This window comes from Ranitomeya variabilis, chromosome 5 (genome assembly GCF_051348905.1).
Source record: "Ranitomeya variabilis isolate aRanVar5 chromosome 5, aRanVar5.hap1, whole genome shotgun sequence".
Taxonomy (NCBI): domain Eukaryota; kingdom Metazoa; phylum Chordata; class Amphibia; order Anura; family Dendrobatidae; genus Ranitomeya; species Ranitomeya variabilis.
In genome coordinates this window covers 70,679,082-70,703,241 of record NC_135236.1, presented here as the reverse complement: position 1 = coordinate 70,703,241, position 24,160 = coordinate 70,679,082, and the positions used below count along the sequence as shown (strand labels likewise).

Genomic DNA, 24,160 nt, shown 5'->3' with positions numbered 1-24,160 from the left:
GTCCTTGGAAAAGGGACATATTCGTCCTTCGTCATCTCCCTTAGGAGCCGGTTTTTTCTTTGTGGCTAAGAAAGATGGCTCTTTGAGGCCGTGCATTGATTATCGGCTTTTGAATAAAATCACGGTTAAATATCAATATCCGTTGCCACTGCTGACTGATTTGTTTGCTCGCATAAAGGGGGCCAAGTGGTTCTCTAAGATAGATCTTCGTGGGGCGTATAATTTGGTGCGAATTAAGCAGGGGGATGAGTGGAAAACCGCATTTAATACGCCCGAGGGCCACTTTGAGTATTTGGTGATGCCTTTTGGTCTTTCAAATGCCCCTTCAGTCTTTCAGTCCTTTATGCATGACATTTTCCGCGATTATTTGGATAAATTTATGATTGTGTATCTGGATGATATTCTGATTTTTTCGGATGACTGGGACTCTCATGTCCAGCAGGTCAGGAGGGTTTTTCAGGTTTTGCGGTCTAATTCCTTGTGTGTGAAGGGTTCTAAGTGCGTTTTTGGGGTTCAAAAGATTTCCTTTTTGGGATATATTTTTTCCCCCTCTTCCATCGAGATGGATCCTGTCAAGGTTCAGGCTATTTGTGATTGGACGCAACCCTCTTCTCTTAAGAGTCTTCAGAAATTTTTGGGCTTTGCTAACTTTTATCGTCGATTTATTGCTGGTTTTTCTGATGTTGTTAAACCATTGACTGATTTGACTAAGAAGGGTGCTGATGTTGCTGATTGGTCCCCTGCTGCTGTGGAGGCCTTTCGGGAGCTTAAGCGCCGCTTTTCTTCCGCCCCTGTGTTGCGTCAGCCTGATGTTGCTCTTCCTTTTCAGGTTGAGGTCGACGCTTCTGAAATCGGAGCTGGGGCGGTTTTGTCGCAGAGAAGTTCCGATTGCTCCGTGATGAGACCTTGTGCTTTTTTCTCGCGTAAATTTTCACCCGCCGAGCGGAATTATGATGTTGGGAATCGGGAGCTTTTGGCCATGAAGTGGGCTTTTGAGGAGTGGCGTCATTGGCTTGAGGGGGCTAGACATCAGGTGGTGGTATTGACTGACCACAAAAATCTAATTTATCTTGAGTCCGCCAGACGCCTGAATCCTAGACAGGCGCGCTGGTCGTTGTTTTTCTCTCGGTTTAATTTTGTGGTGTCCTACCTGCCGGGTTCTAAGAATGTTAAGGCGGATGCCCTTTCTAGGAGTTTTGAGCCTGACTCCCCTGGTAATTCTGAACCTACAGGTATCCTTAAGGATGGAGTGATATTGTCTGCCGTTTCTCCAGACCTGCGGCGGGCCTTGCAGGAGTTTCAGGCGGATAGACCTGATCGTTGCCCACCTGGTAGACTGTTTGTTCCTGATGATTGGACCAGTAAAGTCATTTCTGAGGTTCATTCTTCTGCGTTGGCAGGTCATCCTGGAATCTTTGGTACCAGGGATTTGGTGGCAAGGTCCTTCTGGTGGCCTTCCCTGTCTCGAGATGTGCGAGGCTTCGTGCAGTCTTGTGACGTTTGTGCTCGGGCCAAGCCTTGTTGTTCTCGGGCTAGTGGATTGTTGTTGCCCTTGCCTATCCCGAAGAGGCCCTGGACGCACATCTCGATGGATTTTATTTCGGATCTTCCTGTTTCTCAGAAGATGTCTGTCATCTGGGTGGTGTGTGATCGTTTCTCTAAGATGGTCCATTTGGTTCCCCTGCCTAAGTTGCCTTCTTCTTCCGAGTTGGTTCCTCTGTTTTTTCAAAATGTGGTCCGTTTGCATGGTATTCCGGAGAATATCGTTTCTGACAGAGGTACCCAATTCGTGTCTAGATTTTGGCGAGCATTCTGTGCTAGGATGGGCATAGATTTGTCTTTCTCGTCTGCTTTCCATCCTCAGACTAATGGCCAGACCGAGCGGACGAATCAGACCTTGGAGACATATTTGAGGTGTTTTGTGTCTGCAGATCAGGATGATTGGGTTGCTTTTTTGCCTTTAGCGGAGTTTGCCCTCAATAATCGGGCCAGTTCTGCCACCTTGGTGTCTCCCTTTTTCTGTAATTCGGGGTTTCATCCTCGATTTTCTTCTGGTCAGGTGGAATCTTCGGATTGTCCTGGAGTGGATGCTGTGGTGGAGAGGTTGCATCAGATTTGGGGGCAGGTAGTGGACAATTTGAAGTTGTCCCAGGAGAAGACTCAGCTTTTTGCCAACCGCCGGCGTCGGGTTGGTCCTCGGCTTTGTGTTGGGGACTTGGTGTGGTTGTCTTCTCGTTTTGTCCCTATGAGGGTTTCTTCCCCCAAGTTTAAGCCTCGGTTCATCGGCCCGTACAAGATATTGGAGATTCTTAACCCTGTGTCCTTCCGTTTGGACCTCCCTGCATCTTTTTCTATTCATAATGTTTTTCATCGGTCATTATTGCGCAGGTATGAGGTACCGGTTGTGCCTTCCGTTGAGCCTCCTGCTCCGGTGTTGGTTGAGGGCGAGTTGGAGTACGTTGTGGAAAAAATCTTGGACTCCCGTGTTTCCAGACGGAAACTCCAGTATCTGGTCAAATGGAAGGGATACGGTCAGGAGGATAATTCTTGGGGGACTGCCTCTGATGTTCATGCCTCCGATTTGGTCCGTGCCTTTCATAGGGCTCGTCCTGGTCGCCCTGGTGGTTCTGGTGAGGGTTCGGTGCCCCCTCCTTGAGGGGGGGGTACTGTTGTGAAATTGGATTTTGGGCTCCCCCGGTGGCCACTGGTGGAATTGAACTGGTGTGCATCATCCTCTCTGTTCACCTGTTTCCATCAGGATGTGGGAGTCGCTATTTAGCCTTGCTCCTCTGTCACTTCCATGCCGGTCAACATTGTAATCAGAAGCCTTTCTGTGCATGTTCCTGCTGCTAGACAACTCCCAGCTAAGTTGGACTTAGTCCTTGTTTGTTTTTGCATTTTGTTCCTGTTCACAGCTGTAGTTTCGTTTCTGTGTCTGGAAAGCTCTTGTGATCTGAAATTGCCACTCTGATGTTATGAGTTAATACTAGAGTCTTAAAGTAATTTCAGGATGGTATTTTGATAGGGTTTTCAGCTGACCATGAAAGTGCCCTTTCTGTCTTCCTGCTATCTAGTAAGTGGACCTCAACTTTGCTAAACCTATTTTCATACTACGTTTGTCATTTCATCTAAAATCACCGCCAATATTTGTGGGGGCCTCTGTCTGCCTTTCGGGGAAATTTCTCTAGAGGTGAGCCAGGACTATATTTTCCTCTGCCAGGATTAGTTAGTCCTCCGGCCGGCGCTGGGCGTCTAGGGATAAAACGCAGGCTACGCTACCCGGCTACTGTTAGTTGTGCGGCAGGTTTAGTTCATGGTCAGTTTAGTTTCCATCCTTCCAAGAGCTAGTTCGTATGTTTGCTGGGCTATGTTCTCTTGCCATTGAGAACCATAACACGTATCCTTTTGCATCCTTTCTTTACACCTTTTATTCTCTCCTTTCTCGTAGTGATGGGTTCCATGTTGTATATCAAGGCATAGGTGATGTGTCCTGCAAACACGTCCCACCCTGTGAAAACTACACCCAAGCACTGAGTGATGCCCCGGTGATTACATACTCTAACGCCCAGGAGGTAGGTTACATTAAAAAAGTGATGCAGAAAGGTAGGAAGCATGCAGAATGATTTTTCAGACAGCTGTATGGAAAACACGGGCCCGTGGCCTCCGCCGATTGCAAACATGACCGTCTGTCTCCATGTGCTCATGTACATGGCTGACCGGTGCCGGAGATGCCTTTACATTGCACACGTTATTCTGGTCCTTAATCCAGACCTAAAGCTGGTCCTTAAGCTAGACTAAGTAGTTATTTTTGTTCTTTTGGTCTGCATGGAAAATGGGCCATGTGCATACGGACCGATCATACGCTTGTCTCCGCGAGACCTCGGTGGCTTGTACTGCTGGGTACAGTTGGGATCTTTCGTACAATACCACCATTTCGTTGTGGTTTCCGTTCCGAACTGGAGCCATATTGCCAATGTTCTCTAATTCTTTGCTTGTCCTGTTAAATGTATTTTTCCAACCCTGGAACAGGAAGATTGGTGTGAACTGATGCTGATGGGCCAGACATTGATCTTCCTCCTGGAGGGCGAGCGAGGAAAATTATAATTGTATTGTACTGTTTAGGGCTCCCGCGTTGGTTGTATGTTCCTCGTTATATATGGATTTTCTCATTAGGACACCCCCTTCAGTATAAGCTACTGGTGTCTGTGGGTAGGTGACTGCGCTCTGTGCCATCCAGGGCTGTGGAGTCAGTAAGCCAAACCTCCGACTCCTTGACACCAACTCCGATTCCTCTAAAATGGACTCCGACTCCGCGACTCCAACTCCACAGCCCTGGTGCCATCATCTTATTAGCTGGGGTGACGGGCAGATCTGGTTTCGGATTACTTGGCACAAGCACCGTTTACCGATTTGATCTGGATAATTGATCTTCTGGATCTGCTGCTTTGAGGACAGAGGTGAGAAGCCCTCTATAATGTCTCATACCTGTCCTAATATACATGGAGAGCTTTGTCTGACTTGTGGTAGCAAACAAAGCTTTATTTGGTAACTCTATTTGCGTTTCTGTTGAATACACCGAACATGTTAGATAAATATGGTTGCTCTTTTTTATTTCTGAGAACAGCACCACGCCTATTCACATAGTTTTAATGGTATATTGGAGTCCCGTTCACCTCAATGGAGCTGAGCTGCTATACCAGTTCTCATTAGACTCCTCAGACTTTCATAAAAAGTAGCTGGAAGTCTTTCACTATTTTTTTTTTTTCTTTAATAACCAGTCGGTTCTCCCTCTCTTGATCCCACAGAATATCTGCCTCCGCTGTGAATAGGGAGCAGATTTCATAGATTATAGAGGAACACTTTTAAGAACAATGTTTAGTTCTGTCCACTAGATGGCAGTGCTGTAGTGTCAGTGGAAGGATTATAGCGGACACTAATGATGCAGAATATAAAGGATCCAGGCCTGGCTTGGCAAGTGTCTAAAAGGAAAATTGGCTTTGTTGGCCATAGCAACCAATCACAGCGCAGCTCTCATTTCATAAACTGATCTGGTAAAATGTAATCTACTCTGTGATTGGTTGCATATAGGTAACAAAGACAGTTTTTCTTTTAGTCACTTTTGATAAATTTTTACACCCCCCTTAGTTACTGTGCTGTTTGACATACAGAATTTAGGGGGATGTATGTAGATGCACAGGGGGCTGCTAGTATACATTTTGGATCTAACCCTGGTTCATACCTTAGGACAGACTAGAATAAAGGGAACCTGTCATGTCCAGAAATGCTATTTAACTCCTGATATAAAGATAGTCTGCGGTAAAAGGACCAGCTTACTGCAGCAGCTACAGGGAGAAAATGAAGTTATATAGGTTTCATTGGTGGCCCAATGTTATACCATGGGGCAGTGCAGATCTGCGATTGTTTTCTCATGCCGAAATAAAAAAACGCAAAAAGAAAAGAAAAACGCTGCATGGCTTCAGACTCCGGATCACGCACCCATACAGTGGAGAAGATGGAGAAATTAAGTTCTCCATCTTCTCATCTGTGCTGCGATTTTCCTCATGCGAGAGAACCGGATCACACTAAGATGTCATTGGTATAATGGGCCTGATTCTGTCGCATTCATTGCTCATGTGACCCCAGCCTAAGTCCAGTTTCACACATCTTGTTATTTATGGTGCCGGAAGGGGAGAATGATGTGTGCAGTCTTCAGCACCCGGCGCCGGGGAACAGCACTATCTGTACAGCTGCTTCTCAGGTGCCGGTACGTGTCACACGGATGACATCCCTGTGTGTCATCTGCATGGACGTGTGCGGGACTATTTGCGGGCCGTGCTGCTGCTAAAAAACGGACATTTTACCCATGGATACACGATCCATGGAAACACACTGACATGTGCACAGGTAATGGATTTACATGTGTACGTGTCTCCAGTACGTGTGAGAACTGTCATCACACGTACCTGACACACTGACGTGTGAAAGAGGATGGGATTTATAGAAGTCTCAAAGAAGTCTTTGTTTAAAAAATATAACCTACCAACAAAAGCCAAAAAAACGCAGCGGCAAAACGGATGTAGAAAAAGTAAAAATCACTCAAACGCAATTAACCAAATTTCCTTGCAACGTCAAAAGCTCAGAATGGGAACAACCAGCCTAACAAGACGATTGTGATCAGGAAACATCCATAACTATAAGGCCACCTTCAGTATTTTACCTCAGTATTTTACCTCAGTATTTGTAAGCCAAAATCAGGAGTGGGTGATAAATACAGAAGTGGTGCATATGTTTCTATTATTTTCCTCTGATTGTTCTGTTCCTGGTTTTGGCTTACAATTAATAATGTAAAATACTGACCAAATACTGCTAGTGTGAATGCGGCCATGGGCTATTTGTATTGTTTTCCATTGCATTTTTGAGTGAGGTTTTTTAATATTCCTGTCCTCCCATCTCTCTTCTTGCTCCCTCTTTGACCGCTTACAATCTGGCTTCCGGTCACACCATTCCACTGAAACTGCCCTAACTAAGGTCACCAACGACCTCTTAACCGCCAAGAGCAAGCGACACTACTCTGTCCTCCTCGACCTGTCGGCTGCCTTTGACACAGTGGACCATTCCCTATTATTACAGACCCTCTCATCCCTTGGCATCACAGACTTGGCCCTATCCTGGATCTCCTCATACCTAACAGACCGGACATTCAGCGTCTCCCACTCACACACCACCTCCTCACCTCGCCCCCTCTCTGTCGGAGTCCCACAAGGTTCAGTCCTTGGGCCCCTGCTCTTCTCCATTTACACCTTTGGCCTGGGACAGCTTATAGAATCTCACGGCTTTCAGTATCACCTCTATGCTGATGACACACAGATCTACATCTCTGGACCAGATATCACCTCCTACTAACCAGAATCCCTCAATGTCTGTCCACTATTTCATCCTTCTTCTCTGCTAGATTTCTGAAACTTAACATGGACAAAACAGAATTCATCATCTTTCCCCCATCTCACACAACCCCCCTCCCAACAAACCTATCCATTACAGTAAATGGCTGCCCACTCTCCCCAGTCCCACAAGCTCGCTGCCTCGGTGTAATCCTTGACGCTGATCTCTCCTTCAAACCACATATCCAAGCCCTTTCCACTTCCTGCCAACTTCAACTCAAAAATATTTCACGAATCCGTACATTCCTCAACCAAGAATCTGCAAAAACCCTAGTCCATGCCCTCATCATCTTTCACCTTGACTACTGCAACCTCCTGCTCTGTAGTCTCCCCTCTAACACTCTCGCACCCCTCCAATCTATTCTAAATTCTGCTGCCCGACTAATCCACCTGTCCCCCCGCTATTCCCCAGCCTCTCCCCTCTGTCAATCCCTTCACTGGCTCCCCATTGCCCAGAGACCAGTACAAAACCCTAACCATGACGTACAAAGCCATCCACAACCTGTCTCCTCCATACATCTGTGACCTCGTCTCCCGGTACTTTCCTACACGCAACCTCCGATCCTCACAAGATCTCCTTCTCTACACCCCTCTTATCTCCTCTTCCCACAATCGTATACAAGATTTCTCTCGCGTATCACCCCTACTCTGGAACTCTCTACCCCAACACATCAGACTCTCACCTACCATCGAAACCTTCAAAAAGAGCCTGAAGACCTACCTCTTCCGACAAGCCTACAACCTGCAGTAACCACCGATCGACCAAACCGCTGCATGACCAGCTCTATCCTCACCTACTGTATTCTCACCCATCCCTTGTAGATTGTGAGCCTTCGCGGGCAGGGTCCTCTCTCCTCCTGTACCAGTTATGACTTGTATTGTTTAAGATTATTGTACTTGTTTTTATTATGTACACCCCTCCTCACATGTAAAGCGCCATGGAATAAATGGCGCTATAACAATAAATAATAATAATATTCGTTGTTATTGTGGGTTTTTTTTTTCGTCTCTTGTTGGTGTCACGTTTTAACCAGCTGCTTTGTTTTTGATGCTTCCTAATCATGTGCGGCCTACGTTTATCCTTGCGATGCGGAAACGCACTAAAAACGCTCGTGCGTTATTTACCTGCAGATTTTCCACATCTGATACAAGTCTTTGAGAGAACTGATTTGCAAGTGAAAAATATCCCTAGTTATTGACTGGAGCAACTCGGCTCCTAGAAGGGCTTGTCCAGTTGAGGCAATCCTTTTAATTTTTCTTCCATAAGTTTAAAGGTGCGAATGCCTTTTAATAAGATCCCCTAATTGAAGCGCAATATGTTGGTGACCAGGTACCTTTCCCACTCTCCCTGTGCACAGTGGGTGCCGTCCACCCTTCTCCTCGGGGACTCTGTGGTGAGCTCTCCAACAGACGGGTTAATGATGAGTCCATCGTGCCTTGCCAAGCTCAGCAGCCACCGCTCAGTGCTGATAAATGGCAGCGATTCCCGCCGTCCGCTGCCTGATGTATGGATCATATTAACGCTGCTGCTGAGTTCACTTTATTCCTCGCCGGACACTGACACAATCCATCTGCAACCAAAGGAGCAAATGGAGTGAGAGTGATGGTCCGGGCCGGCCTGGGTCAGAAGAATGGGGGGAAAGCTTAAGGTGCAGTCAGCGCCGACTTATCGGACCATTCATCAACGAGAAAGCGTCCGGTGACATTTCTACTGTCTTGTGATATTAACGCGCGGTCATTTTTCATGAGGGGAGTCTCTGTTGCCATCAGGTTGGGTCTGACACTGACGTGAGAATGGCGGACATGTGACATATGTTTTCCACTTGTTCCATTGAAAAAAAACCCACTGCAGTCAGTCTTAAGTGGCTGATAACAGCGAACAACAGATTTTATTCAGCAGACTTGGATAATCTAAAGACGTTAGGTCTGATAAGGTAGAGGGGGTAGTTATTGTGGAGCCGCCAGTTGCAGTATGATGTCACGGGCAGGTTGTGATGTCATCAGCTGGTATATCTAAGCCGTACCTCCGGAGAGCGCTTCACGTTGTTTTTCCCGTGTAATTTAACCCATTTTACTATGAAAATGACTCTCTGTGTAACAAAGCCTGTATTAACATAGCTTCCTCTTTCCCATCCCTACGTCTCTGGTATCTTCCCCGCAGCCCCCGCATGCAGGGGAAGCCCGAATGGTTTTCTCCATTGCAGAGGAGGATAGATAACATGAGATTTGAAGAGAGGGGGCGGTGGGAGGAATGGGGGTCCCTCCTCCTCCACTCGGACAGCACACCTAAAGGAGAAAAAAAAGTCAATATACCCTTAATAAGCGGTATCTCTGCCTGCTGCTGCAGCTGCCACTGGTGTGACGGGCGGTGCAGTACCGGCACTGTGACAGCAGGGGGCCCAGCAGACACTTAATGAGGCCATTTACTAATTCTCCCTTCCTAACACATTAGAGATCACATTCATTATCAGGGGCTCTTTGTTTTATCAATGTAAACTAATTCTGCATAAAAAAACTATATCTTGTTTTGGGTTTTTTATCAGCCAGTGTCTCACATTTCTGTTAGTGCTACCTAGACTATAGAAGGATGAATGAAGGGAGGTCGAAGAAGTGATATGGTCATTGTATATTGGCCGTGTGTCGCCTGTTTTCAGTATATGCAAGGAAAAGCGTAGCTAGGATCTGGTGGTAGATGCTATATATATATATACACACACACAGTACAGACCAAAAGTTTGGACACACCTTCACAGTTAAAGATTTTTCTGTATTTTCATGACTATGAAAATTGTACATTCACACTGAAGGCATCAAAACTACGAATTAACACATGTGGATTTATATACTTACCGTATATACTCAAGTATAAGCCGAGATTTTCAGCCCATTTTTTTGGGCTGAAAGTTCCCCTCTCGGCTTATACTCGAGTCATACCCGGGGGTCGGCAGGTGAGGGGGGGCGGGGGCTATGTAATTATACTTAACCGCTCCCGGCGCGGTCCCTGGACGTCCCTGCTTCTTCCAGCACTGCAGCTTCTTCCTGTACTGAGCGGTCACATGGTCCCGCTCATTACAGAAATGAATATGCGGCTCCACCTCCCATAGAGGTGGAGCCGCATATTCATTAATGTATGAGCGGTAATGGTGACCGCTCAGTACAGGAAGAAGATGCAGCGCCGGGGAAGAAGCAGGGACACAGCGCCAGGAGCAGGTAAGTATACGGGGAGGGGGAGCGCAGCGCGATATTTACCCCTCTTCGTTCCAGTGCGGCTCTGTCTTCATCGTCCTCTGGCTGTGACGCTCAGGTCAGAGGGCGCGGTGACGTAGTCAGTGCGCGCCCTCTGCTGAATGTCAGTGCCGAAGACGGAGCCGCACGAGGAGCAGGTAAAAGTGCCGGGGTCCTGAGCGACGGAGAGGTGAGTATGTGATTTTTTTTTTTATGGCAGCAAAAGCAAATGGGGCAAGTGGCTGTGCGGAGCATCTTATGGGGCCATAACACTTGTGCAGCACTATATGGGGCAAGTAGCTCTGCAGAGCATCTGTATGGGGCCATAACACTTGTGCAGCACTATAAGGGGCAAGTGGCTGTGCGGAGCATCTGTATGGGGCCATAACACTTGTGCAGCACTATAAGGGGCAAGTGGCTGTGCAGAGCATCTGTATGGGGCCATAACACTTGTGCAGCACTATAAGGGGCAAGTGGCTGTGCGGAGCGTCTTACGGGGCCATAACACTTGTGCAGCACTATATGGGGCAAGTGGCTGTGCGGAGCGTCTTACGGGGCCATAACACTTGTGCAGCACTATATGGGGCAAGTGGCTGTGCGGAGCATCTGTATGGGGCCATAACACTTGTGCAGCACTATATGGGGCAAGTGGCTGTGCGGAGCATCTGTATGGGGCTATAACACTTGTGCAGCACTATATGGGGCAAGTGGCTGTGCGGAGCATCTGTATGGGGCTATAACACTTGTGCAGCACTATATGGGGCAAGTGGCTGTGCGGAGCATCTGTATGGGGCATAACGCTTGTGCAACACTATAAGGAGCAAGTGGCTGTGCGGAGCATCTTATGGGGCCATAACACTTGTGCAGCACTATATAGGGCAAATATCTCTATGGAGCATCTTATGGGGCCCTTATTACCCTTTATGCAGGATTATATGGGGCATATTTTAATATGGAGCATCTAATGGGGCCCATCAAACTTTATGGAGCATTATATGGGGCTCCTGATTCAATATGGATTCAAAAACACTTAACCTACTGATGTCTCAATTAATTTTACTTTTATTGGTATCTATTTTTACTTTTGAAATTTACCGGTAGCTGCTGCATTTTTCACCCTAGGCTTATACTCGAGTCATTAAGTTTTCCCAGTTTTTTGTGGCAAAATTAGGGGGGTCGGCTTATACTCGGGTCGGCTTATACTCGAGTATATACGGTAACAAAAAAGTGTGAAACAACTGAAATTATGTCTTATATTCTAGGTTCTTCAAAGTAGCCACCTTTTGCTTTGATGACTGCTTTGCACACTCTTGGCATTCTCTTGATGAGCTTCAAGAGGTAGTCACCGGGAATGGTCTTCCAACAATCTTGAAGGAGTTCCCAGAGATGCTTAGCACTTGTTGGCCCTTTTGCCTTCACTCTGCGGTCCAGCTCACCCCAAACCATCTCGATTGGGTTCAGGTCTGGTGACTGTGGAGGCCAGGTCATCTGGCGTAGCACCCCATCACTCTCCTTCTTGGTCAAATAGCCCTTACACAGCCTGGAGGTGTGTTTGGGGTCATTGTCCTGCTGAAAATAAATGATGGTCCAACTAAACGCAAACCGGATGGACTAGCATGCGGCTGCAAGATGCTGTGGTAGCCATGCTGGTTCAGTATGCCTTCAATTTTGAATAAATCCCCAACAGTGTCACCAGTAAAGCACCCCCACACCATCACACCTCCTCCTCCATGCTTCACGGTGGGAACCAGGCATGTAGAGTCCATCCGTTCACCTTTTCTGCGTTGCACAAAGACACGGTCGTTGGAACCAAAGATCTCAAATTTGGACTCATCAGACCAAAGCACAGATTTCCACTGGTCTAATGTCCATTCCTTGTGTTCTTTAACCCAAACAAGTCTCTTCTGCTTGTTGCCTGTCCTTAGAAGTGGTTTCCTAGCAGCTATTTTACCATGAAGGCCTGCTGCACAAAGTCTCCTCTTAACAGTTGTTGTAGAGATGTGTCTGCTGCTAGAACTCTGTGTGGCATTGACCTGGTCTCTAATCTGAGCTGCTGTTAACCTGCGATTTCTGTGGCTGGTGACTCAGATAAACTTATCCTCAGAAGCAGAGGTGACTCTTGGTCTTCCTTTCCTGGGGCGGTCCTCATGTGAGCCAGTTTCTTTGTAGCGCTTGATGGTTTTTGCCACTGCACTTGGGGACACTTTCAAAGTTTTCTCAATTTTTCGGACTGACTGACCTTCACTTCTTAAATTAATGATGGCCACTCGTTTTTCTTTACTTAGCTGCTGTTTTCTTGCCATAATACAAATTCTAACAGTCTATTCAGTAGGACTATCAGCTGTGTATCCACCAGACTTCTGCTCAACACAACTGATGGTCCCAACCCATTTATAAGGCAAGAAATCCCACTTATTAAACCTGACAGGGCACACCTGTGAAGTGAAAACCATTCCCGGAGACTACCTCTTGAAGCTCATCAAGAGAATGCCAAGTGTGTGCAAAGCAGTCATCAAAGCAATAGGTGGCTACTTTGAAGAACCTAGAATATAAGACATAATTTCAGTTGTTTCACACTTTTTTGTTAAGTATATAATTCCACATGTGTTAATTCATAGTTTTGATGCCTTCAGTGCGAATGTACAATTTGTATAGTCATGAAAATACAGAAAAATCTTTAAATGAGAAGGTGTGTCCAAAGTTTTGGTCTGCACTGTATATGTGTGTATATATATATATATATATATATATATATATATATATATATATATATATATATATATATATATATATAGTGTTAATTACATATCAAAACATACCGTAAACGTATAACCGCGCCACACACTAACCAAATAATGATCAAATAATAGTACTGACATACAGTGATAGTATAAATCCACCATACATTAATCAATAATGGTCATATTGTGATTAAGTAGTACTGCCATAAAGTAAGAGCTTATAATACAGCCACACACTAGCCAAATAAAAGCCTATACGGTGATCAAATACCACTTCCATAAAGCAATAGTATAATACCGCCACACACTAACCAAATAAACTATAGTGTGGTATTATACGATCACTTTAATGCCGTACTATATGAACAATACACTAACCAAATAACAGCCATGCAGTGATCACACGGTACCGCTATAAAGTGATAGCATAATGCCGCCAAACACTAACCAAATGACCTACAGTGTTCAAATGGTAATGCTATAAAGTGATAGTATAATACCGCCATACAATGACCAGTTAACAGCCATACTGTTATCAAATAGCATTGCCATAAATTGATAGTGTAATAATGCCATACACTAACCAAATAACAGCCATACAGTGATCAAACGGTACTGCTATAAAGTGATAGCATAATACCCTCAGACACTAAAACCAAGTAACCTACAATGATCAAATTCTACTGCCATAAAGTGATAGTATAATACCGCCATACAATGGGCAATTAACAGCCATAATGTTATCAAATAGTATTGTCATACATTGATAGTATAATACCGCCATACAATGGACAATTAACAGCCATACTGTTATGAAATAGTACTGTCAAAGTATTATTATTATTATTATGCTATAACAATGCCATACACAAACCAAATAGCCTACAGTGATCATAAACTGATAGTATAATACCGCTATAGAATGACCAGTTAAAAACCGTACAGTAATGAAATACTACTGCCATAAAGTGATAGTATAATATCATCATGCAAGACCAATTTTTTTTGTCAGACTATGTGATGCCCAATTTGTAGCACGGTTCAGGGTGCCCACAGGACATGTAAGAATGCCTTTCGGGTATTTAGGCCTAGGCGGCATTGCATCACCCTCCGGCGGCATTACCCACACATCTCGCAGTCAAATCTAATTCCATAAACTCGCAGAGATCATTCAGCGTCCTGTTTGCATAATCCGATAATGGCGGAGACACTAACAGTGCGTCGTTAAAACAGCGTAATAATAGTCAGCACAGTAACGGTAACCCCTTATCGTGCGTCCGCACGGGACAGACAGGCTGTCGCTTTACCTGGTAGATTTCTGCACACAGAGTGTTCCAGTGTCAGCCATGTGCACAGATCTCAGCCACAAGACGGGGAATTTTTAGAGGGGCGAAGATCTGCCTGTTGCGTATGAGGCTTCTGCTAAGGTTTGCGGACTAAGGCAAAGGTGCACCAGATATTTCAATCCCTTGTGGAACCAAAGTGGTAGCTCACGTTTTTCTTTTTACAATAAAAAGTTACAGGTTGTACCAAGTTACTAAATTATCCCCTATATATTAGTATAGGGTATAAGGGATAAATTTTTATCTCTGGGGAGTCCGACTATTGGGACTCCCAAAATGGGGCTCTGAAAAGCCCCATCTGAATAGAGCAATGATCGAGCATGGGCACCTCCGCTCCAGAAATGGCAAAGATCTGTACTCGGCTGACCCTAACAGTCGCAGTGATCGAGCGGAGGTGGCCATGCTTGATCACTGCTCCGTTCTCAGTCCCAGTCTGGGGATCAGTTGGAATACCAGCGGTCAGTCCCTTACAGGGCTGTGGAATCGGTAAGCCAAACCTCCTACTCCTCAATTTCCATGACTCCGACTCCACCAAAATGGACTCTGACTCTACGACTCCGACTCCACAGCCCTGGTCCCCCAGCAATCTGGACATTTTCTCCTATACTATTGATTGTGTGTAACTTGGCACAGCAATCCTTTTTTTTTTTTTTTTAGACTATTTCTCAATATCAATACTGTTTGAAAGTTCTCAACATCTCTGCTTGCTGTCATACTCTTCAGAGCTAATTTCTAATGGCTAAAAATGTCTCATGTTATGATCACAGCGGTGCGCTCTGGTAGTTATACAACCCCTAGGAAAAATAATGGAATCACCGGCCTTGGAGGATGTTCATTCAGGTGTTTAATTTTGTAGAAAAAAAGCAGATCACAGACATGACACAAAACTAAAGTCATTTCAAATGGCAACTTTCTGGCTTTAAGAAACACTAAAAGAAATCAAGAACAAAAAATGTTGTAGTCAGTATTTGTTACTTTTTGTAACCAAGCATAGGGTAAAAATTATGGAGTCACTCCATTATGAGGGAAAAAATTATGGAATCACCCTGTAAATTTTCAGTCCCAAAACTAACACCTGCATCAAATTAGATCTGCTCGTTAGTCTGCATCTAAAAAGGAGTGATCCCACCTTGGAGAGCTGTTGCACCAAGTGGACTGACATGAATCATGGCTCCAACACGAGAGATGTCAATTGAAACAAAGGAGAGGATTATCAAACTCTTAAAAGAGGGTAAATCATCACACAATGTTGCAAAAGATGTTGGATGTTCACAGTCAGCTGTGTCTAAAATATGGACCAAATACAAAAAACATGGGAAGGTTGTTAAAGGCAAACATACTGGTAGACCAAGGAAGACATCAGAGCGTCAAGACCCGAAACTTAAAGCAATATGTCTCCAAAACAGGAAATGCACAACAAAACATATGGGTGGAAACTGAAGACCATGTCTGTGACCGAACTGTAAGAAACCGCCTAAAGGAAATGGGATTTATATGCAGAAAAGATAAACGAAAGCCATCATTAACACCTAAACAGAAAAAAAACAAGGCTACAATGGGCTAAGGAAAAGCAATCATGGACTGTGGATGACTGGATGAAAGTCATATTCAGTGATTAATCGCGAATCTGCATTGGGCAAGGTGATGATGCTGGAACTTTTGTTTGGTGCCGTTCCAATGAGATTTATAAAGATGACTGCCTGACGTGTTGTGAATTCTGCTCTTGGGCTCCCTCCGGTGGTTGTAAGTGGTAGCGCTGCTGTCTCTGAATCGCAGCAATTATCAGGTGTGTTCACTTTTTGCAATTTTGACTGGGCTATTTAGTCTTGCTTCACCCTTTAGTCAGTGCCAGTTGTCCATTGTTCCTGGAGGATTCACATCCCTGCCTGGTCCCTTCTGCTTTGCAGTTCATTTCATCTAAGATAAGTTCTGGCCTTGATTTTGCTGTCCACATGCTGTGGCCTTATTGTTCAGTTCTTTTCTATGTTTTGTCTTGTCCAGCTTGGTCTGTATAAGGATTTGTTTAGCCAAGCTGGTATCTCTGGAGATGCAGATATACCCTCCATATCTTTAGTTAGCTGTGGAGATTTTGTATTTTCTGTGGTGGATATTTCTAGTGTTTTAATACTGACCGCATAGTACTCTGTCCTATCCTTTCTATTTAGCTAAAAGTGGCCTCCTTTGCTAAATTCTCATTTCAGTCTGTGTATGTTTTTTCCCTCTCCTCTCACAGTCAATATTTGTGGGGGGCTGCGTATCCTTTGGGGATTTTCTCTGAGGCAAGATAGTTTTCCCTTTTCTATCTCTAGGGGTAATTAGTCCTCCGGCTGTGTCGAGATGTCTAGGGAGTGATAGGTACATTCCACGGCTACTTCTAGTTGCGGTGTTAGGTTCAGGGTCTGCGGTCAGTACAGGTACCACCTTCTCCAGAGTACGTCTCATGCTGCTCTTAGGCCACCAGATCATAACACTGACGAGAACATGCAAATTTCCACAGTCATTGATGATATGGGGCTGCATGTCAGGTAAAGGCACTGGGGAGATGGCTGTCATTACATCTTCAATAAATGCACAAGTTTATGTTGATATTTTGGACACTTTTCTTATCCCATCAATTGAAAGATGTCTGGGGACGATTAAATCATTTTTCAAGATGATAATGCATCCTGCCATAGAGCAAAAACTGTGAAAACATTCCTTGAAAAAACACATAAGGTCAATGTCATGGCCGGCAAATAGTCTGGATCTCAATCCAATTGAAAATCTTTGATGGAAGTTAAAGAAAATGGTCCATGACAAGGCTCCAACCTTCAAAGCTGATCTGGCCCCAGCAATCAGAGAAAGTTTGTGCCAGATTGATGAAGAGTCCTGTTTGACACTCATTAAGTCCATGCCTCAGAGACTGCAAGCTGTTATAAAAGCCAGAGGTGGTGCAACAAAATTCTAGTGATGTTTTGGAGTGTTTTTTTTGCTTGTTTTTCATGATTCCATAATTTTTTCCTCAAAATTGAGTGATTCCATAATTTTTTCCCTATGCTTAGTTAAAAAAAGTAACCATTACTGACTACCACATTTTTTGTTCTTGATTTCTTTTAGTGTTTCTTAAAGCCAGAAAGTTGCCATTTGAAGTGACTTTAGTTTTGTGCCATGTCTGTGATCTGCTTTTTTTCTACAAAATTAAACAACTGAATGAACATCCTCCAAGGCCGGTGATTCCATAATTTTTGCCAGGGTTTGTACCATAACAAGCCATGTCCATCACAAATTTGCATAATGAGGATGTAAATAATCAAGGTTCAGACTGACAACAAGCAGAGTTCTTCGACAACCCGGGAAATGTTAGATCTTGTATCAGATTTTTTGTTTGTTTTCGTTTGAGTCTGTATTAATCCAACATTAGAAAAAATTGTAGTCTGCTGAATCATTTGGTGGATTATGGAGGTACTCTTGCAGGGGTCCGTGTTGGGACCTGTTCTCTTCACCATTTATTTATTTATGATCTGGTAGAAGGTTTACACAGTAAAATATCGATATTTGCAGATGATACAAAACTATGTAAAGCAGTCGATACAAGAGAAGATAGTATTTTGTTACAGATGGATCTGGATAAGTTGGACACTTGGGCTGAGAGGTGGCAGATGCGGTTTAACAATGATAAATGTAAGGTTATACACATGGGAAGAAGGAATCAATATCACCATTACACACTGAACGGGAAACCACTGGGTAAATCTGACATGGAGAAGGACTTGGGGATCCTAGTTAATGATAAACTTACGTGGAGCAGCCAGTGCCAGGCAGCGACTGCCGAGGCTAACAGGATCATAGGGTGCATTAAAAGAGGTCTGGATACACATGATGAGAGCATTATACTGCCTCTGTACAAATCCCTGGTTAGACCGCACATGGAGTACTGTGTACAGTTTTGGGCACCAGTGCTCAGGAAGGATATAATGGAAGTAGAGCGAGTACAAAGGAAGGCAACAAAATTAATAAAGGGGATGGGGGAGCTACACTCTTCCTCAAAATAAACAGTCTTCTTGGTTGCTATTACTTCAGCAGGAAGAATAGGAGAGATCAGACCTTGTGTATCAAAGATCCCTACCTAAGCGTTTTAGAAGACTGCATCATACGAAGGCTAGATCCAACATTCTTACCTAAGGTGGTCATGTCCTTTCATATGAGCCAAGAGATCCTCCTACCTTTCATCTGTCAAAACCATAAGAATAGACGCGAGCTTGCGTTTCACTCATTAGATGTAAGGAGGGCAGTTCTTCAGTATTTAAGAGGCTACAAAAGATTGGCAAATCTAGAATTCATTCAGGTTGGGGGAAAGAATAAGGAGAAGAAGGCTTCGAGAGCTATCCTGGGAAGGTGGATTAAATCTTTAATCATTCTGGCCTATTCTGCAGAGGGAAGAACTCCTCCGGATAACATCAGAGCCTATTCCACCAGAGCAATCTCTACATCATGGGCATGGGCCTCGGTGGACCAGATCTGCAGGGCAGCGACGTGGTCAAAACTTAATACCTTTTGCTGACATTGTAAATTGGACATTTTGTTAGGCCAAAGGACTGCCTTTGGAAGGAAAGCCCCCCTTCCCAGGCAGTGGTCCCACCCTGAATGTTTCTATGGTATTCTCCTGATGCTGCGGTCAGGAGGGACATCCTGGAAAGGGGGAATTAGACCTGGAAACACACTTACCGGTAGGACTAATATATATACAATGGCATGTAAAAGTTTGGGGACCCCTGGTCAAAATTATTGTTGTTGTTAACAGTTAAGCAAGTTGAAGATGAAATGATCTGAAAAATGCCTAAAGTTAAAGATGACACATTTCCTTTGTATTTTAGGAAAAAATATATTGTCATTTTTTACATTTTAAAAATTACAAAAAGAAAAATGGCCCAATGCAAAAGTTTGGCCACCCTTGGAGATTTGTCTCCTCAGATAACTTTGACCAAGGTTTCAGACCCTAATTAGCGTCTTAGGGTTATGGCTCGTTCACTATCATCGTTAGGAAAGGCCAGATGATGCAGATTTATGCCAAAAAACACCAGTTGCCTATCACTCTGAAAATGAGAATGGTAGAGGCCCACAAAGGAGGAGAAGGCTATAAGAAGATCGCAAAGTGTTTTCAAGTTGCCCTTTCCTCAGTTTGAAAATGTAATTAAGAAGTAGCAGTTAACAGGAACAGTGGAGGTCAAGATAAGGTCAGGAAGACAAAGCAAAATTTCAGTGAGAGCTGCTGGTGGGATTGCTAGAGAGGCAAATCGGAACCCTGGTTGACTGCAAAAGACCTTCAGAAAGATTTAGCAAAATCTGGAGTTGTGGTACATTGTGCTATTGATCCTAGACACCTGCACAGATATGGCCTTCATAAAAGAGTCTTCAGAAGAAAACCTCCCCTGCGTCCTCATCATAAAATTAAACGTCAGGAGTATGCAAAAGAACATCTAAACAAGCCTTATGCATTTTGGAGACAACCTCATCAGTCCACATGACTTAACATAGAACTCTTTGGCTACAATGATCAAAGGTATGTGTGGAGAAAAAAGGCACAGAATTTCAGGAAAAGAACATCTCTCCAACCAGTAAGCATGGAGGTGGATCAGTCATGCTTTGGGGTTATGTTGCAGCCAATGGCACTGGGAAAATTTCTCTGGTAGAGGGAAGAAAGGATTCGATGGTTAGACCTCAAAATAGCAGCTCATGCAAGACGACACAGGAATCTCACAGAACTGGAAAAGTTTTTCAAGGAAGAATGGATGAAAATCCCTCAAACAAGAATTGAAAGACTCTTGTCAGGCTACAGAAAGCATTTACAAGCGGTGACACTTGCAAAATGGGGGTTCTACTAGATACTAACCATTCAGGGTGCCCAAACTTTTTGGTAATTTTGACCAGGGGTGCCTAAACTTTTACATGTCACTCTACATATGGCTGCACAAAGAATGCTATTACAATCTGAGGCCGGCGTCACACTCTGCGTGTGAAAATACGGTCCGTTTTTTACAGCCATAATACACAGAAATGTTCCCAAAATAGTGATCCGTATGTCCTCCGTAGGCAGGGTGTGGCAGCGTATTTTGCGCATGGCATCCTCCGTATGGCATCCGTACTGCGATATTTTCTCGCAGGCTTGCAAAACCGACATCTAATGGATTTACCGTATGTGCTCAAATGTTCGTTAAAACATATATACAGTATGTATATATATATATATATATATATATATATATATGTCAGTGAGACACACACACGGTATATACTGTATTTATATTTAATTCAGCGCTGGATATCCTAAAAGCCGGTAATTCAATTGCCGGCTTTTCATTTCTCCTTCCCAAACCCGACATGATATGAGACATGGTGTACATACAATAAAACATCTCATATCCCTTTTTTTTTTGCATATTCCACACTACTAATGTTAGTAGTGTGATATGCAAAATTTCGGCGCTGTAGCTATTAAATTAAAGGGTTAAATCGCGGAAAAAATTGGCGTGGGCTCCCGCGCAATTTTCTCCGCCAGAGTGGTAAAGCCAGTGACTGAGGGCAGATATTAATAGCCTAGGGGGGGACCATGGTTATAGGACCACCCCTGGCTAAAAACATCTGCCCCCAGTCACCCCAGAAAAGGCACATCTGGAAGATGCACCTATTCTGGCACTTGGCCACTCTCTTCCCACTCCCGTGTAGCGGTGTGATATGGGGTAATGAAGGGTTAATGTCACCTTGCTATTGTGACATTAAGCCAGATTAATAATGGAGAGGCGTCAATTATGACACCTATCCATTATTAATCCAATAGTACGAAATGGTTAATAAAACACACACACATTATTGCAAAGTACTTTAATGAAATAAACACACAGGTTGTTTTAGTATTTTATTGCTCTCTCAATCCAACAGAAGACCCTCGCTTGGCAAAATAATAAACCCACAATATACATACCATCCGAGGATCTGTCAGGTCCCACGATGACACAGACACAGGGTGTCGTAATATTTTATTATTCTCTTAATCCACCTGAAGACCCTCGTTCTGTAAAAAAGGGAAAATAAAAAATCAACAATATCCCATACCTTCCATCGTTCTGGCAAGTCCCACGATGTAAATCCATCTGAAGGGGTTAAATCATTTTACACCCAGGAGCTCTGCTAAAGCAGCTGTGCTCGTGGTTGTAAAAATACGAGGATTGAATGGAGTGAAGGGGAATGTCCTGTAGTTACCTTGAGTCGTGGTGATGCGCCCTCTGCTGGATGTCCTCATATGAACTCGAGCCTGGGAACTTTTCCCACGCTCGAGTTCATATGAGGACATCCAGCAGAGGGCGCATCACCGCGACTCAAGGTAACTACTGGACATTCCCCTGCTTTCCATTCATTCCCCAGGGTTTTACATCCACGAGCACAACTGCATTGGCAGAGCTCCTGGGTGTAAAATGATTTAACCCCTTCAGATTGATTTACATCGTTGGACGTTCCAGAACACCGGAAGGTATGGGATATTGTTGATTTTTTATTTTTCCTTTTTTACAGAACGAGGGTCTTCAGGTGGTTCCTGTGATCGCGTTGCTCCGAGCGTCTCCTCCATCCTCCTCCTTGCAGGCCCTGGATCCAAGATGGCCGCGGGACCTGTCAGATCGCTGTTCTGACACAGTGCATTGCAAAGTGTCAGATCAGCGATCTGACACTATATTATGATGTCCCACACTGGAACAAAATAAAAAAGTAAAAAAAAAAGATTACTTACATGTGTAAAAAACATAAAAATCCTAAATAAAAAAAATATTGTTCCAAAAAAGACATTTCTTTATGTAAATAAAAAAAAACAATAAAAGTACACATATTTAGTATCTCCGCGTCCGTAACAACCCAACCTATAAAACTGTCCCACTAGTTAACCCCTTCAGTGAACACCATAAAAAAAAAAACAACAATGCTTTATCATCATACCGCCAAACAAAAAGTGGAATAACACTCGATAAAAAAAAAACGGATATAAATAAACATTGTACCGCCGAAAACATCATCTTGTCCTGCAACAACAAAAAAACAAGCCGCCATACAGCGTCATCAGCAAAAAAATAAAAATGTTATAGCCCTCAGAATAAAGCGATGCAAAAATAATTATTTTTTCTATTAGTTTTTATTGTATAAAAGCGCCAAAACATAAAAAAAGATATAAATGAGGTATCGCTGTAATTGTACTGACCCGAAGAATAAAACTGCTTTATCAATTTTACCACATGCGGAACGGTATAAACGCCCCCCCTAAAGAAATTCACGAATTGCTGGTTTTTGTTCATTCTGCCTAACAAAACTCAGAATAAAAAGCGATCAAAAAATGTCATGTGCCCGAAAATGATACCAATAAAAACTCCAACTTGTCCCACAAAAAACAAGACCTCACATGACTCTGTGGACAAAAATATGGAAAAATTATAGCTCTCGGAATGTGGTAACGCAAAAAATATTTTTTGCAATAAAAAGCGTCTTTTAGTGTGTGACAGCTGCCAATCATAAAAACCCGACATAAAAACGCTATAAATATTAAATCAAACCCACTATTATCACCGCCTTAGTTAGGGAAAAATAAAAAAAATGTATTTCCATTTTCCCATTAGGGTTGGGGCTAAAGTTAGGGTTGGGGCTAAAGTTAGGATTGAGGCTAAAGTTAGGGTTAGGGTTGGAGCTAAAGTTAGGGTTGGGGCTAGAGTTGGGGTTAGGGTTTGGATTACGTTTACGGTTGGGTTAGGGGTGTGTCAGGGTTAGGGGTATGGTTAGGGTTGGAATTAGGGTTAGGGGTGTGTTGGGTTAAGGGGTGTGTTGGGGTTGGGATTAGGGTTAGGGGTGTGTTCGGGTTAGGGTTGTGGTTAGGGTTGGGATTAGGGTTTGGGGTGTGTTGGGTTAGGGGTGTGTTGGAGTTAGTGGTGTGGTTATGGTTGGGATTAGGCTTAGTGGTGTTTTGGGGTTAGGGTTGGAGTTAGAATTGTGAGGTTTCCACTGTTTAGGCACAGCAGGGGCTCTGCAAACGCAACATGACATCCGATCTCAATCCATACAATTCTGCGTTGAAAAAGTATTGTGCTCCTTCCCTTCCGAGCTCTGCCGTGCGCCCAAACAGTGGTTTGCCCCCACATATGGGGTATCAGCGTACTCAGGACAAATTGGACAATAACTTTTGGGGTCCAATTTCTCCTGTTACCCATGGGAAAATACAAAACTGGGGGCTAAAAAATCATTTTTGTGGAAAAAAAAAAGGATTTTTTATTTTCACGGCTCTGCATTATAAATTTTAGTGAAACACTTGGGGGTTAAAAGTGATCACCACAATCTAGATAAGTTCCTTGGGGGATCTAGTTTCCATTATGGGGTCACTTGGGGGGTTTCTACTGTTTAGGTACATCAGGGGCTCTGCAAACGCAACGTGACGCCCACAGACCATTCCATCAAAGTCTGCATTCCAAAACGCCACTTCTTCCCTTCCGAGCTCTGCCATGTGCCCAAACAGTAGTTTTCTCCCACATATGGGTTATCAGCGTACTCAGGACAAATTGAACAACAACTTTTGGTGTCCAATTTCTCCTGTTACCCTTGGGAAAATACAAAACTGGGGGCTAAAAATCATTTTTGTGGCTCTACATTATAAACTTCTGTGAAGCACTTGGGGGTTCAAAGTGCTCACCACATATCTAGATAAGTTCCTTAGGAGGTCTACTTTCCAAAATGGTGTCACTTTTGGGGGGGGTTTCCACTGTTTAGGCACATCAGGGGCTCTCCAAACGCGACATGGCGTCCGATCTCAATTCCAGCTAATTTTGCATTGAAAAGTCAAATGGCTCTCCTTCCCTTTCGAGCTCTGCCATGCGCCCCAACAGTGGTTTACCCCCACATATGGGGT

The 24,160-nt window shown here is 43.9% G+C and overlaps 1 protein-coding gene across 1 annotated transcript in view; it reads left to right on the top strand.

Annotated features, from left to right (window-relative positions):
- Window positions 1-24,160, top strand: part of PEBP4 (phosphatidylethanolamine binding protein 4) — a 100,210-nt gene that overhangs the window by 37,944 nt on the left and 38,106 nt on the right. The window contains exon 3 of the mRNA XM_077262176.1: window positions 3,449-3,572. Coding sequence (XP_077118291.1) covers window positions 3,449-3,572 — 124 coding nt within the window. The remainder of the gene's footprint in view (window positions 1-3,448; window positions 3,573-24,160) is intronic.